The sequence below is a fragment of the Sinohyriopsis cumingii genome, chromosome 9 (assembly GCF_028554795.1).
Source record: "Sinohyriopsis cumingii isolate HCF-2022 chromosome 9, ASM2855479v2, whole genome shotgun sequence".
Classification (NCBI taxonomy): Eukaryota; Metazoa; Mollusca; class Bivalvia; order Unionida; family Unionidae; genus Sinohyriopsis; species Sinohyriopsis cumingii.
This window is the reverse complement of record NC_142969.1, coordinates 35,235,460-35,248,851: the sequence shown is the minus strand read 5'-3', so window position 1 is coordinate 35,248,851 and position 13,392 is coordinate 35,235,460. Positions and strand designations below refer to the sequence as shown.

The following is a 13,392-nucleotide window of genomic DNA, read 5'->3' as shown; positions in this document are numbered from 1 at the left end:
TTCAATGAAAAAATCTAGTTTGTATTCCATATTTATGAACTCAAACATTCAACACTTTGATGAATCCAACTCTATATTGCGTTAGTGTGAAATAATACAAGTCTTGCATTCACATTAAAAATAAAAGAGAACAAGATGATGGATAACTAATTACGTCACTCGAAAACAATACTTTATTTTTTCAATTAAAACCTTAAAAATAGAAATTCTGGTATTCTTGGCTTTAAATGTTATTTTGGAGATATAATCAAAACTTATTATCATTAAATGGGAATGGGAACAGTCGTTGTTATGACTGGAATATATATTTTTTATGTTTGAGCGTTCTCTTTTTTAAAGTAATCTTAGGCTTAAAATAATATAATACAGCATGCAATGGAAACGGCCAAAGATATTCCGACTTTGAGAATGTGGTGACAATTGGAGCAGTATATGCCGTTTTTGTCACAACATATGTAGTTCACTCCAAGGCGAATCGTCGGTTCCATCAATTTTATTTGTACCCGCAACCTTCGATTTGACGGAAATAGTCGAATGATGTTCCGATTGTGGACGGATATTCAGAACCTTTACCCATTGTAAAGTATTCCTGCTGGAAATTTGATTACCTTAACACTATTTAACTACAATTTTGCTAATTTGTGTTAAACTGTTACATGTTTAATACTTCAGGACTCTTGTTTAAATTTTAAATGGCATTCTTATAATATTTAAAACAATCAAACGATAGAGCATTAAGAAATAAAGTGTTTCTAAAGACTATTCTGAAGTTTAACTGAATATTTCTTTTCACCTAAGAGATCAAAGAGTTTCTTGGAATGTAAACATACCGTATTGCAACAAATCTCCAGACGTTGCACGGTGTCAGAGCCGTGCACAATGCAAGTCTGTTTCATTCCTGCTTTGACTCTAACATTAGTTTTGACATTCGAAAGAGCACGAAGTTTTAACGTTACTGTGGTGAAGATTTCGTGGTTTCTGTTTCTTTTATTTCTTTCAATGCGATAGAGTTCAACACAACTCAGATCCCATTCATGCCCTGAACTTCTCATTGTTTTTCCAGGATCGTAACCGTGCGCTACTTAAATGGTACTTATACTAACCGGATATAACTAATTTGGTACCTGTCAACGCTTTTCGTTGGCTCATTGTTATGTAACAAGAACGTCTTAATTCCAAACTGCATCAATAGTGCCTAAAATGATGCCTTAACTTTTGTTTCATCATTATAGTCACCGGATGCTTTCATGGCACAGGTTGTATTCAACGTTGCACAGGGTAATTACGAAGATGACAACACTTGAGACGTTACATTTCGACAATCTTGCACTTCGGATCCTGCCAATCGACCCTGAGAAACAAAATTTCGTTCGTCAGGTCAGTGTATATGCATTTACTACAACTTTAATCTGGCGTTCTATCTTCAAAATAGGCAGAGGATTAAAAATTAACCTGATCAGTGCCAAAAACTCAAATTTGAAGCCAAATAACAGGAAAAACAACAGCTGACCGCTTGTGACGTCCTCAGGTGTGTTGTACTCGGTAAATTTAATCGTAAATTACGCATTTACAAAAAATCAGTAGCCCCTCCACACCCCCAAGTGACAAAAGAAAAAGACCTTAATATTCTGATCCGTTCTGACGCAGAACCCTCTCTCTAATACTATATGAGAGACCAGGTAAGTAACCTCCAAGCACTCCCTGACCCACGATCTCAAGCTGCTGTTCCTATACAAGAAGACACTCAGTCATAATATTTAGTTCAATTTACACTTGATTTATTTTTCTATTCATCAAGCCATCAGTGACTTTTCTGTCTTGCACCATACTGAAGTTACATGTAAGAAATTTGCCAAGTTTGCTTGTCCTAATAAAGATTATGATTAAAATGCATCTTTTAAGTTAAAATATAAACATTTGTTCCTTATTTGTCAAAACTTGCTTTACATAGTAAATATTTACTTTACTACACAAAACATTGTAATACCTTAACATTGCCTACAAGGTGGAAATGACATACAATAAACGAAAGAAACCATGGCCAGTTATGCAAAAGACGAATGGGGTCCATGTGAACACTAAATAAAGATGCAAATATATGTATTGTGTTGAGATTGCATGGTATACAACTATCTTTCGTTGATTTCATTGTTGTCCCAAATTATTAATTAAACCCATTTCACCCTTTCTCATTTTTTTTTTACTTGCCTATTAGTAAGCACATAGTAAGCTTCAGCTTGCCGTAACCAAAATGGAGCTTGTTCTGAAAGTCATGCAGGTGAAATTGTAAAGCCCTGCTCTATCAACCAGTTCTGCTGGGCATTACTGCTTCACAGGTGTCTCATCTTCACTGTGTTCCAAAATTTACCTTCAAAAATGAATTCCACTCCCATACTGCTGCCAACATTTTCATTCCAACTACTTAAAAAATCAGGTTTTACTTTTTATATTTGGAATAAAATCCAGTTATATTTTAAAACTTTGTTCTACTATAGTATAGATTTCATAGATAAATGTTATAATCTTTATATCTACCAGCATACTGGTAATTTATGTCTTATTTATATCATTTTTGTTGCTTATTGTGGCTGTAATATTTAAAGATGGTGTATTTACAATTATCTCTTAGGTATACATTTATTTACTTGATAACTTTTTTAAATCATTGGACAGATTACCTGGCAACCCATAAAATACATTCTTCAGTAAACAAGGACACCAATTATTGCAATGTGTAATAGACTTTTTAATAGGCTTTTGTTAAATAAGTACTTGTTTTAATAGGATTTTGTTAAATTAATACTTGTTTTAATAGGACTTTGTTAAATTAATACTTGTTTTAATAGGATTTTGTTAAATTAATACTTGTTTGGACTTTTTGATAATCCTTTCTTAAATTAATACTCGTTTGGGTTGTTGTGAGTACTGATTGATGAAAGTACTCACATTTAAGGACAACATCCACAATGGTCATAGCTGGGTTTTCTTTCAGGGTTTTCTATGTTTGAAAAATAAGAACATATTAATTCTTGCCAAATGACTCCAACTTTTAAGGAGATTTTCAGGGAAATGATGTCTCCAAGATGTGAATTTATATTTTTAGGTCACAGGGGCTTGTTTTTCACTGGTAAAACCAGAGCCCGTAAAGAACCCTTTCCTTGTGGCCTACTCCAAATCTGCCCTTGCTCTGCTTGATATAGGAGAGGATCAGGTGAAGAGACCCGAGTTTGTGGAGTACTTTAGTGGAAATAAAATACTGCCAGGGTCGGAACCAGCCGCTCACTGCTACTGTGGTCACCAGTTTGGCTATTTCTCTGGACAGCTTGGAGATGGGGCTGCCATGTAATTATAAAGGAAAAGAGCATTTTTTTAATATAAATGCTTTGATCTAGAGTGCTGAATATATTTGTTGCTTCCATTTCATCTATATCAAATACAGTTTTACAGTAGTTATACATACATGTAATGGATTACCAGTAGGTAATTGCACATGCTTGCTGAATGCTTAAATGTGACGTCACTTGGTGGATAATACTACATGTACATGTAATTATTGAACATTTCAGGGCCTATTCATTTACCTTTTTGAAGGGGATTCAGGAAAAATTATTAGGGAAAAATGCTAGGATTATTTTTAATGTAGTTGCTTGTGATTAGGGCTGTCAAAAATCACGAAAAACCAACCCGGGTACCCGTTGCGAAATTTAACGGGTACCCGGGTACCCGTTAGCACATGAATGACATGTACAACCGTAGACCAACTAATTGTCATCCCCATTTCTTTAATATTTTGTATGGCGATAGAGGCTAACCGTGTAATGCACTACTCGGTCTGATGCGTCCGCACCGATGTAGCTGCGAATGATCTGACCGCACGCTATTAATTAATAAATTTATTTAGAATGACCTTTGTACACATATGGTAGGTATAATCCAACTTTTAATGATCACTGTGATCAGCCGCGTTAAATCCTTTAGAACACTCACCTTTTTTTAAAGTATAAGTCCTTGTTAGAACAGACCACGTTTATTCATCGGCTTTTGACCGCAGATTTGAATTACCCACGCATGCGTGTAAAACAGCTTTACTACATGTCAAGAGTAATGCGTTAAAACCGTCTTTGTGTGTGTGTGTGTGTGTGTGTGTGTGTGTATGTGAGTGAGAGAGAGAGAGAGAGAGAAGACCACAAACTGTATTCACTACACAATAATAATAATTCAAACTAGATAATATAGTCGGTATATGTATGATGGCTAACTTTCAAAATTAGCAGCGCTAGTCGACTAGAAGAACAACGAGCTGCTCAAAGATTACTTTGAGGCATTACGAAGATTTCAAGGTGTCTAGGTGATAATTGTTCATAATATAAATTGTGGGATTTCTTCGACATGTGTGTTTGGAAATCGAAGGTATCCATCTGGATTTCATTAAAAGAGCACGCAATGTACCGATCATTTAGCACCCACAATCAATAGTTATCGTCTACAAAGAGGTTTATTACCTGTAGAACAATGCTATGTTTTAACCTTGGTATATAATGCCTCGGGGATAACGGTTTGTCCTGTTGCACAATGCCAATGAATTTTATTAATCCAAACAGACTCTCTGATGTATTGTTTATTTATATTAAGCAGGGATCTGGTTTCTAATTAAAGCCATAGCTGTCACACCTGTTTGAAGTGGTTGGCGATTGTGGCGATTTTTTTTACGGGTACCCGCGTTTATGTTTCAATACCCGGGTTTTTCAATACGGTCGGGTACCCGGGTACCCGAGTACCCGTTGACAGCCCTACTTGTGATAGGGAAATTTATCCAGTATGATGTGAAAGGTGGTGAAGAGACAGTAGACAAGGTAAATAATTATCAATATAGCAAACTCATTTACTGCAAAACCAGTTTAATGTATTATTGAATCAGAGTGGAGATGCTGGCCATTGGGCTATATTTGGTATGGATGCAGTGCAAACTCTGTAGTGTTTATTTATGTCAAAATGTTTATGTGCACCATATATCCACATTTTGTAATGATTTGAAATAGTACATACAATTTCTGGAGACCAAGGGGATTTTTAAGCTCATTGGAGATGTTCAAGTTGTGACATAGACTAAGGAATGTAATACCTGTAGTAAAACACAGGTGATTGAATAGATGACCATCATACCTTGAAACCACTGATTACCCTTATTATAGCCCTCAGCCATTGTTTTATTTGTCTACTGGCTGTGAAGGGTACAGACTGGCATATAACCAAATCTGAGGGATCATCATATTCTAACCAATCTAACTAATTTCTTGATTTGAACCAGTCTGCAGAGAAGGCCAAAAAACTTTACATTTTTATACAGAGTATCCAGCTTTACTTCCATTCCTTTGTAGAACCCATTCAGTTTTCAATACTTTATACTTACTGATATACATGCTTATGAATTGAGTCAAACTGCAAACAACAAAGATTCATATCTGTCATAGCATAATGCACCAGCAGATCAGGGACTATGTTGTTCTGCTGATTACTTGCATTATTTGACAACAGATCTGAGTCTATCAGCTTGTAGTTGGACTGCTGTAAAAGCAAATATATATGGTGTCATTGATCATAGTGTATCTGCATGAACAGTAAGAAAAACATACACCAGAATTGTAAGCAGTACTCTTTATTTGTCAAAGTGAACACCATGTATGTATTCTTTATGTGCAAGCAAGGAATTATTTCACTAACATTAGCACACAGTAGAGATAATTTTTATTTTGAAATCAGGATATTTTAGGAAAACATTATAATTTTAATTTGAATACAAATTATCCAGACAGTGAGAAAAGTTAGTAATGTAATAAAAATTGGATAAATAACAATAGTCTGTTTTCCAGTTGCATAAATTGGACAAATGACAATAGTCTGTTTCAAATTGGATAAATGACAATAGTCTGTGTCAGATTGGATAAATGACAAAAGTCTGTGTCAGATTGGATTAATGACAAAAGTCTGTCAGATTTGATAAATGACAGTGGTCTGTATCAGATTGGATAAATGACAAAAATCTGTTGCAAACTGGATAAATGACAAAAGTCTGTCAGATTTGATAAATGACTAGTCTGTGTCAGATTGGATAAATGACAAAAGTCTGTTGCAAATTGGATAAATGACAAAAGTCTGTGTCAGATTGGATAAATGACAAAAGTCTGTTGCAATTTGAATAAATGACAAAAGTCTGTTGCAGATTGGATAAATGACAATAGTCTGTGTCAGACTGGATAAATGACAATAGTCTGTCAGATTGGATAAATGACAAAAGTCTGTTGCAGATTGGATAAATGACAAAAGTCTGTTGCAAAATTGGATAAATGACAGAAGTCTGTGTCAGATTGGATAAATGACAATAGTCTGTGTCAGACTGGATAAATGACAAAAGTCTGTTGCAAAATTGGATGAATGACAATAGTCTGTGTCAGATTGGATAAATGACAAAAGCCTGTTGCAAATTGGATAAATGACATAAGTCTGTTGCAAATTGGATAAATAACAATAGCCTATTTCAATTGGCTAAATGATAATAGCCTGTTTTAAATAAGATAAATGACAATAGTCTGTGTCAGACTGGATAAATGACAAAAGTCTGTTGCAAAATTGGATAAATGACAAAAGTCTGTTGCAAATTGGATAAATAACAATAGCCTATTTCAATTGGCTAAATGATAATAGCCTGTTTTAAATAAGATAAATGACAATAGACTTTGAACTTGGATAAATGACAATAGTCTGGTTCAAATTGGATAAATTACAAAAATCTATTTCGTATTGGACAAATGACTAGTCTGTTTTAAACTGGACAAATGACTATAGTCTGTTTTAAACTGGATAAATGGCAATAGTCTGTTTCAAATAATTACTTTTAATTCACTCTGTTTTGTGTGCAACTAGTTTTCATTGATTTGTTGGTTGCCTTAAATTAAGAATTTGAAGAACCAACAAACAGTGATCTTTCTTTTCAAGTAATAGGACACCTTCCTTGTCCAAAATTTTAGTAGCCTCAAAACATCCATTTTGCAAAACCACAGAAATTTATACCCAAGAATGAGTTTGCAGTATGATTCAAACCAATTCCTTGTCTTTAAAAGGGCTTGCTCTATTTTTAGTTTTGAACTCGTGTTGAATGATTAAACTGACAAAAATAAGATTTTGTATTTAGTAATATCTTTGCACACTTCTAACATTGCAAGAGTGTTTCTAAAAAGAATCCCCTACACATAATGGAAGCCAGTTAAGGGTACATTTTCAAAAGACAGTATCATTTGCTAGCTATGTGAGTGACTGTCAATCACCTGCTGGTGTTTTGATATTATGAATGCATTGTGTGTTGTTTGTTTGCAGTCTTGTATTAGGTACAGATAGGAAACTGAAACCTAAAGGATGTACTGTTTTATAAATTAGATTTTATCTCTTGTTCATTTTTTGAATTTCTGTTATCCAACAAACAGTCATTCAGTTAGATATAAATAGCTGCATCTCCAAATCCAGCTTTCAGCATTCAGCTCTTATCACTCAGTTCTTAGTGCCTTCCAGGCTCCCTCTCCCTTTGTCCTTCAAGAGTTCTCCCTGTTTTCTCTCCAGATTACTAAAATCTTATTGTTTTCTGTTTATACCACTACTTTTTTGTTTATTTTAATGTAGGATAAACTTGTGAATGTGCTTTTTGTCTATTTCAGCTTGCAGAAAGATGAATTTCTAAATTGAATTATTGACCTGAATATTTTTATCACAAAGAAATACACTTTGTTACTTAACGTGCAGCATTCTTCAACAAAAGGGCTTGTTTTGCTAAAAGTGTCTCTCTTCCCCTTGTCTTTAGAATGTCATCACCTACAGATTATCTTCTTTTTCTTTGAGGTATCTTGGTGAAGTTGTTAACACCCGAGGTGAGCGTTGGGAGTTTCAGCTGAAAGGGGCTGGCCCTACTCCCTATTCCAGACAGGCTGATGGGAGAAAAGTACTCAGGAGTAGCATTAGAGAATTTCTTTGTAGTGAGGTAATTTAGATGTATTGCAGCAGGAGTGATTGGATGGGTGATTTGGGTTGTGTGTTCTGGTTTAAACAATATCTTTGGTTCTTGTCCAGAAATATATAAATGTACAATAAAGACCTGACAGTTTGAGAATTAAACAACCAAAAAACATATTTAAGACTCTGTCCTAAATTTAATTTTTTCCTGCATATTATTTTCTATTTGTTTGAGAACGGATGTATTGAGTACAAAAAAGGTTATAAGCACTGCAAGAATTAAATAAGTGATGTGTGTGTTTTAACAGTGAAAATCTCTGATACTGATACTACATTCAAGGATAAGACTTTTCACAGTTATTGAGAAAATTTAAGTAGTTTTTAAATTTTTTTGAGGCTTTAGCCAGTACTGAATTTAGCTTCACTTTTCATTAATTAGGCAGGATTCTTGAGCTTATCAAGGAATACACATAATGTTGGTTGACCATGTCTTACTTGTATTGTAAAGTTATACATGCTGGTATTCTTGCAGTAGTTGTTCCACTCGTACAGCTACTGCAGGTTGACAGGCACAAGTTAAATCAAACCTTGATCAATTTGTGGTTTGCTGTATATAGTCAATGATACACTTAAACCCCACAACAACAACAACAGCAATTAACGCCATTTTTCAGCACACAATAGGCATACATGGCGGCCAATATTAATGGTGGAGGAAGAACCCGGGAAAACCCCTGAAAGAACCACCAACCCATGAGAAGCTACTGGCAAGCTTTCTCATATACCCACATTGGCTGAATCCGAGACTCGAAACCCACGCAGACAGAGGTGAGATGGCAGTGATTCGTAATGGAGAGTGCTTTTGACCACTCGGCCAATCGGGTCACCTGGATTATATAAGAGGATCTGATGTATTTATTTTCTCAGTGTTGATAATATATGAGGATCCAATGTATTTATTTTCTTAGTGTGGATAATATATGAGGATCTGATGTATTTATTTTCTCAGTGTGGATTATATATGAGGATCTGATGTATTTATTTCTCAGTGGATTATACTAGGATCTGATATATTTATTTTCTCAGTGTGGATTATATAAGAGGATCTGATGTATTTATTTTCTTAGTGTGGATTATATATGAGGATCTGATGTATTTATTTTCTCAATGTGGATTATATGAGGATCTGATGTATCATGGATTATTTATGAGAAAAATTAGAAAATACACAGAGATCATGCTCTGTGCTTGAATGCATTGTATTTTCATAATTATGTCTAGACATTGTCATTACTGGTTTTCATATGATCTGTCAATGACCACATTGGACATGATTGTGATTGTAGATGTTTCAATGTCTTTAGATTTCAGTAAGATCGCTGTTCATTACATAATTTATTGTCGATTCTTTACACTATAATCTAAACATTAGCGAGTTCTTTGTTCAACTGATGCATCACTTCCACATGTATAACCAGGGCAAGTAATATATATGCCAGCATTGATGAGGATCACACTATTTAATGCAATTACTTGTAAACGATGCAACTTAAATTCAAAAGAACAATAATTATGGGGTTTTTAGGAATGGAAGATTCAAGAAAAGCATAAATAGAAACTTCCATATTTGATGCTTAAGCTGTCAAATTTTGTATATACCCTTGAGCACATTAAAAAAAATTGATAAACCTTTATGATCATGGTACAACTTTACGATCATGGTACAACTTCAGAAATGTTTCTATATGCAAAGAAGTGGAATTTTTATAAAACTTTACTTTACTTTCAGATTTTCTTGCACTGTACTGATAATGTATTTTTCATGCTATTAGTAAAGCAGCCACTTGCCATTAGGGTAGCTTTTGTTGTTTTCTTAAAATTTCAGTGTACACTGTATTTTTGGCCAGTTTTATGAAATGTTACATCAACATTTATTTTGTATGCTGTCATTGTCCTCAGGTATTAGAGAACCAATTGGATAATTAATCCAGTGCATTCATGATCAGTATTTTGTGCTTATATGTTGCAGGCCATATACAACTTGGGAATCCCAACAACCCGAGCTGGGTCTTGCATAATCTCTGAATCTACAGTTGTTAGAGATATATTTTACAATGGAAACCCAATAAATGAGAAGTGTACACTAGTTCTGCGTATTGCTCCAACTTTTCTCAGGTATAGTAATCTTTGTGTGTGTGTGTGTGTGTGTGTGTGTGTGTGTGTGTGTGTATACACAACAGTATTACACTAATATTGGTGTAATTTGTTTTAAAGATCTTTGTTAAGGTGTAGTGTGTATTAGATGGTTTGAAGAAGTTTGTTTTCCTCATCAAATGCATTATCTGAACATAATACCTTTGGAGTACAACACTACCACTAACTCATACATCAGTCTCTTCCAAGCTAAAAAGCTATTAAAGCTAAAAAGTTGTCCGCCCCCATAGGTTGGAGTTAGTGTTATCTCCCTTATAGATATAGACATTGGTACCAAATCCCATCTATACTGCCATTACTTCTTCTCATAAAGGCTGCACAAATCTGATATCAGTAGTCACTTGTCACATTACAAAATGAGATGAAGAGATTAAAATATAAAGTAAGTATTCTTAAAACTATTTATCTCAATTTTTTCTGTCTGAGTTGAAGTTTTTTCTACTTTAGTATAACATCATTTTTGTTATATGTTATAGATGTCAGTACTATTTTGTGTTTCTTGATCTTCCATGTGGATGGTGTACAGGTATCCAAACACGCTTTCATATAGATGATGTACAGGTGTCCAAACATGCTTCCATGTGGATGGTGTATAGGCATCCAAACATGCTTCCATGTGAATGGTGTACATGCATCCAAACATGTTTCATGTGGATTGTGTACAGGCATACAGACATGCTTCCATGTGAATGGTGTACAGGTGTCCAAACTCGATTTCATGTGAATGATGGTGTATAGGCATCCAAACATGCTTCCATGTGGATGGTGTACAGGCATCCAAACATGCTTCAATGTGGATGGTGTACAGGTGTCCAAACTCACTTTCATGTGAATGTTGTACAGGCATCCAAACATGCTTCCATGTAGATGGTGTACAGGTGTCCAAACATGCTTTCCTGTGGATGGTGTACAGACATCCAACCATGTTTCCATGTAAATGGTATACTGGCATCCAAACACACTTTGATGTGGATGGCGTACAGGCATCCAAACATGCTTCCATGTGAATGGTGTACAGGTATCCAAACATGCTTCCATGTGCATGATGTCCTGGTGTCCAAATATGTTTCCGTGTGGATGGTGTACATGTGTCCAGATATGCTTCCATGTGGATGGTGTGCAGACATCCAAACATGTTTCATGTGGATGGTGTACAGGCATCCAAATATACTTTGATATGGATGGTGTACACTCATCCAAACACTCTTCTATGTGAATGATGTATAGGTGCCCAAACATGCTTCCATGTGGATGGTGTACAGGCATTCAGACATGCTTCCACATGGATGGGGATCAGGCATCTAAACATGCTTCCATGTGGATGGTGTACAGGTGTCCTAACTCACTTTCATGTGGATGGTGTACAGACATCAAAACATGTTTCCATGTAAATGGTATACTGGCATCCAAACACACTTTGATGTGGATGGTGTATAGGCATCCAAACATGCCTTCATGTGGATGGCGTACAGGCATCCAAAACATGCTTCTCTGTGGATGGTGTACAGGCATCCAAACATGCTTCCATGTGGATGGTGTCCAGGTGTCCAAATATGCTTCCATGTGGATGCTGTACAGGTGTCCAAACGTGTTCATGTGAATGGTGTGCAGACATTCAAACATGTTTCATGTGGAAGGTGTATAGATACCCAGATACACTTTAATGTGGATGGTGTACAGGCATCCAAACATGCTTCCATATGGATGGGGAACAGGCATCCAAACATGCTTCCATGTGAATGGTGTACAGGCATCCAAACATGCTTATATGTAAATCATACCACGGCATTGTTTTCATGAGAATTTGGTAGAAATGTTCAAAAGTGAATGTATGAGGTAAAGGGTTAAATCCTGATTAATGTTCACCCTAGCAAACTAGCCTGTTTGTCTAAAAACTTTTGTTATGAATTCTTATGTTCTTGGAATGCTGAGATATAAGCAAATTTTAAAAACATGGTATCCCATCAGCTTATTGACTTGCCAAAGAGAGAACATTTTAGCTCAGTTTGATGTAAATTATCCTAAGATGGCACTTATCTTTGAAAATCAGACTTCCTCTCTTCCCGTATTTTGAGTTGTTTTATTTGTATTTTGTAAGTCATCTGTTCTTTTGTATCAGCTATTTTAAGATAAATTTAGATAAAATGAAGCCTATGTCACAACAAATTAATGGATTATATATATTTCTTTAGAAAGCAAATATTTAAGAAATGACTTAATAAAATTGGTTGATTGTCTACTTATGTCCTTCAGATTTGGTTCCTTTGAAATCTTCAAGCCAGTTGATGATGAGACAGGAAGGAAGGGGCCCAGTGTGGGAAGGACTGACATTTTGTGCAAGATGTTGGACTACACCATTGAGACTTTTTACAAGGAGGTTGTCTGGCTTCTGCTGTTACGTTCTTTGATTCATAGAACTTATATTAGTTCGTACTGTAGATTTCACTTGTCTTATCATGTCTCATCTCCCATTATGCAAGGACGTTTATATTTCCAGTTTGCAACCTTCAGGTCATTGTTATTCTTGTTTCCTTGTAAGAATGACTTTTAAATATTATTTATTGTTTACAGAATTAGAATGGCTCAAGACACCAAGTACAGTAGACATTGAATTCACTAGTCAAATTTGGATGGTTCAGTATTGTGTCAGACTCATAAGATATAATTAAATATTGTTTATGAATAATGATATATTTCACTACTGTGTAATTACATATTGTTTATGAATAATGATCTATTTTAGTACTGTGTAACTAAATATTTTTTATGAATAATGATATATTTCACTACTGTGTAATTACATATTGTTTATGAATAATGAGCTATTTTAGTACTGTGTAACTAAATATTGTTTATGAATAATGATATATTTCACTACTGTGTAATTACATATTGTTTATGAATAATGATCTATTTTAGTACTGTGTAACTAAATATTTTTTATGAATAATGATATATTTCACTACTGTGTAATTACATATTGTTTATGAATAATGAGCTATTTTAGTACTGTGTAACTAAATATTGTTTATGAATAATGATATATTTCAGTATTGTTTGTGAGTCAGTATATTGTTCAGTATTACTTGTGACTCCTGTTATAGTTCAGCATTGATTGTGACTCCTATTATAGTTCAGTATTGCTTGTATCTCCTGATATAGTTCAGTATTGCTTGTGAC

General features: G+C 34.7%; 1 protein-coding gene across 2 annotated transcripts in view; it reads left to right on the top strand.

Moving 5' to 3' along the window:
• Positions 1-1,128: 1,128 nt before the first annotated feature.
• Positions 1,129-13,392, top strand: part of LOC149791535 (protein adenylyltransferase SelO, mitochondrial-like) — a 48,189-nt gene continuing 35,925 nt past the window's right edge. For both annotated transcript variants that reach the window (XR_016423370.1, XM_089970064.1), the window contains exons 1-5: positions 1,129-1,377; positions 3,104-3,342; positions 7,888-8,026; positions 10,028-10,173; positions 12,466-12,589. Coding sequence is in view for 1 of the 2 variants with exons in the window: in XM_089970064.1 (XP_089826190.1) it covers positions 1,240-1,377; positions 3,104-3,342; positions 7,888-8,026; positions 10,028-10,173; positions 12,466-12,589 (786 nt within the window). In the remaining variant the exon portion in view is untranslated. The remainder of the gene's footprint in view (positions 1,378-3,103; positions 3,343-7,887; positions 8,027-10,027; positions 10,174-12,465; positions 12,590-13,392) is intronic.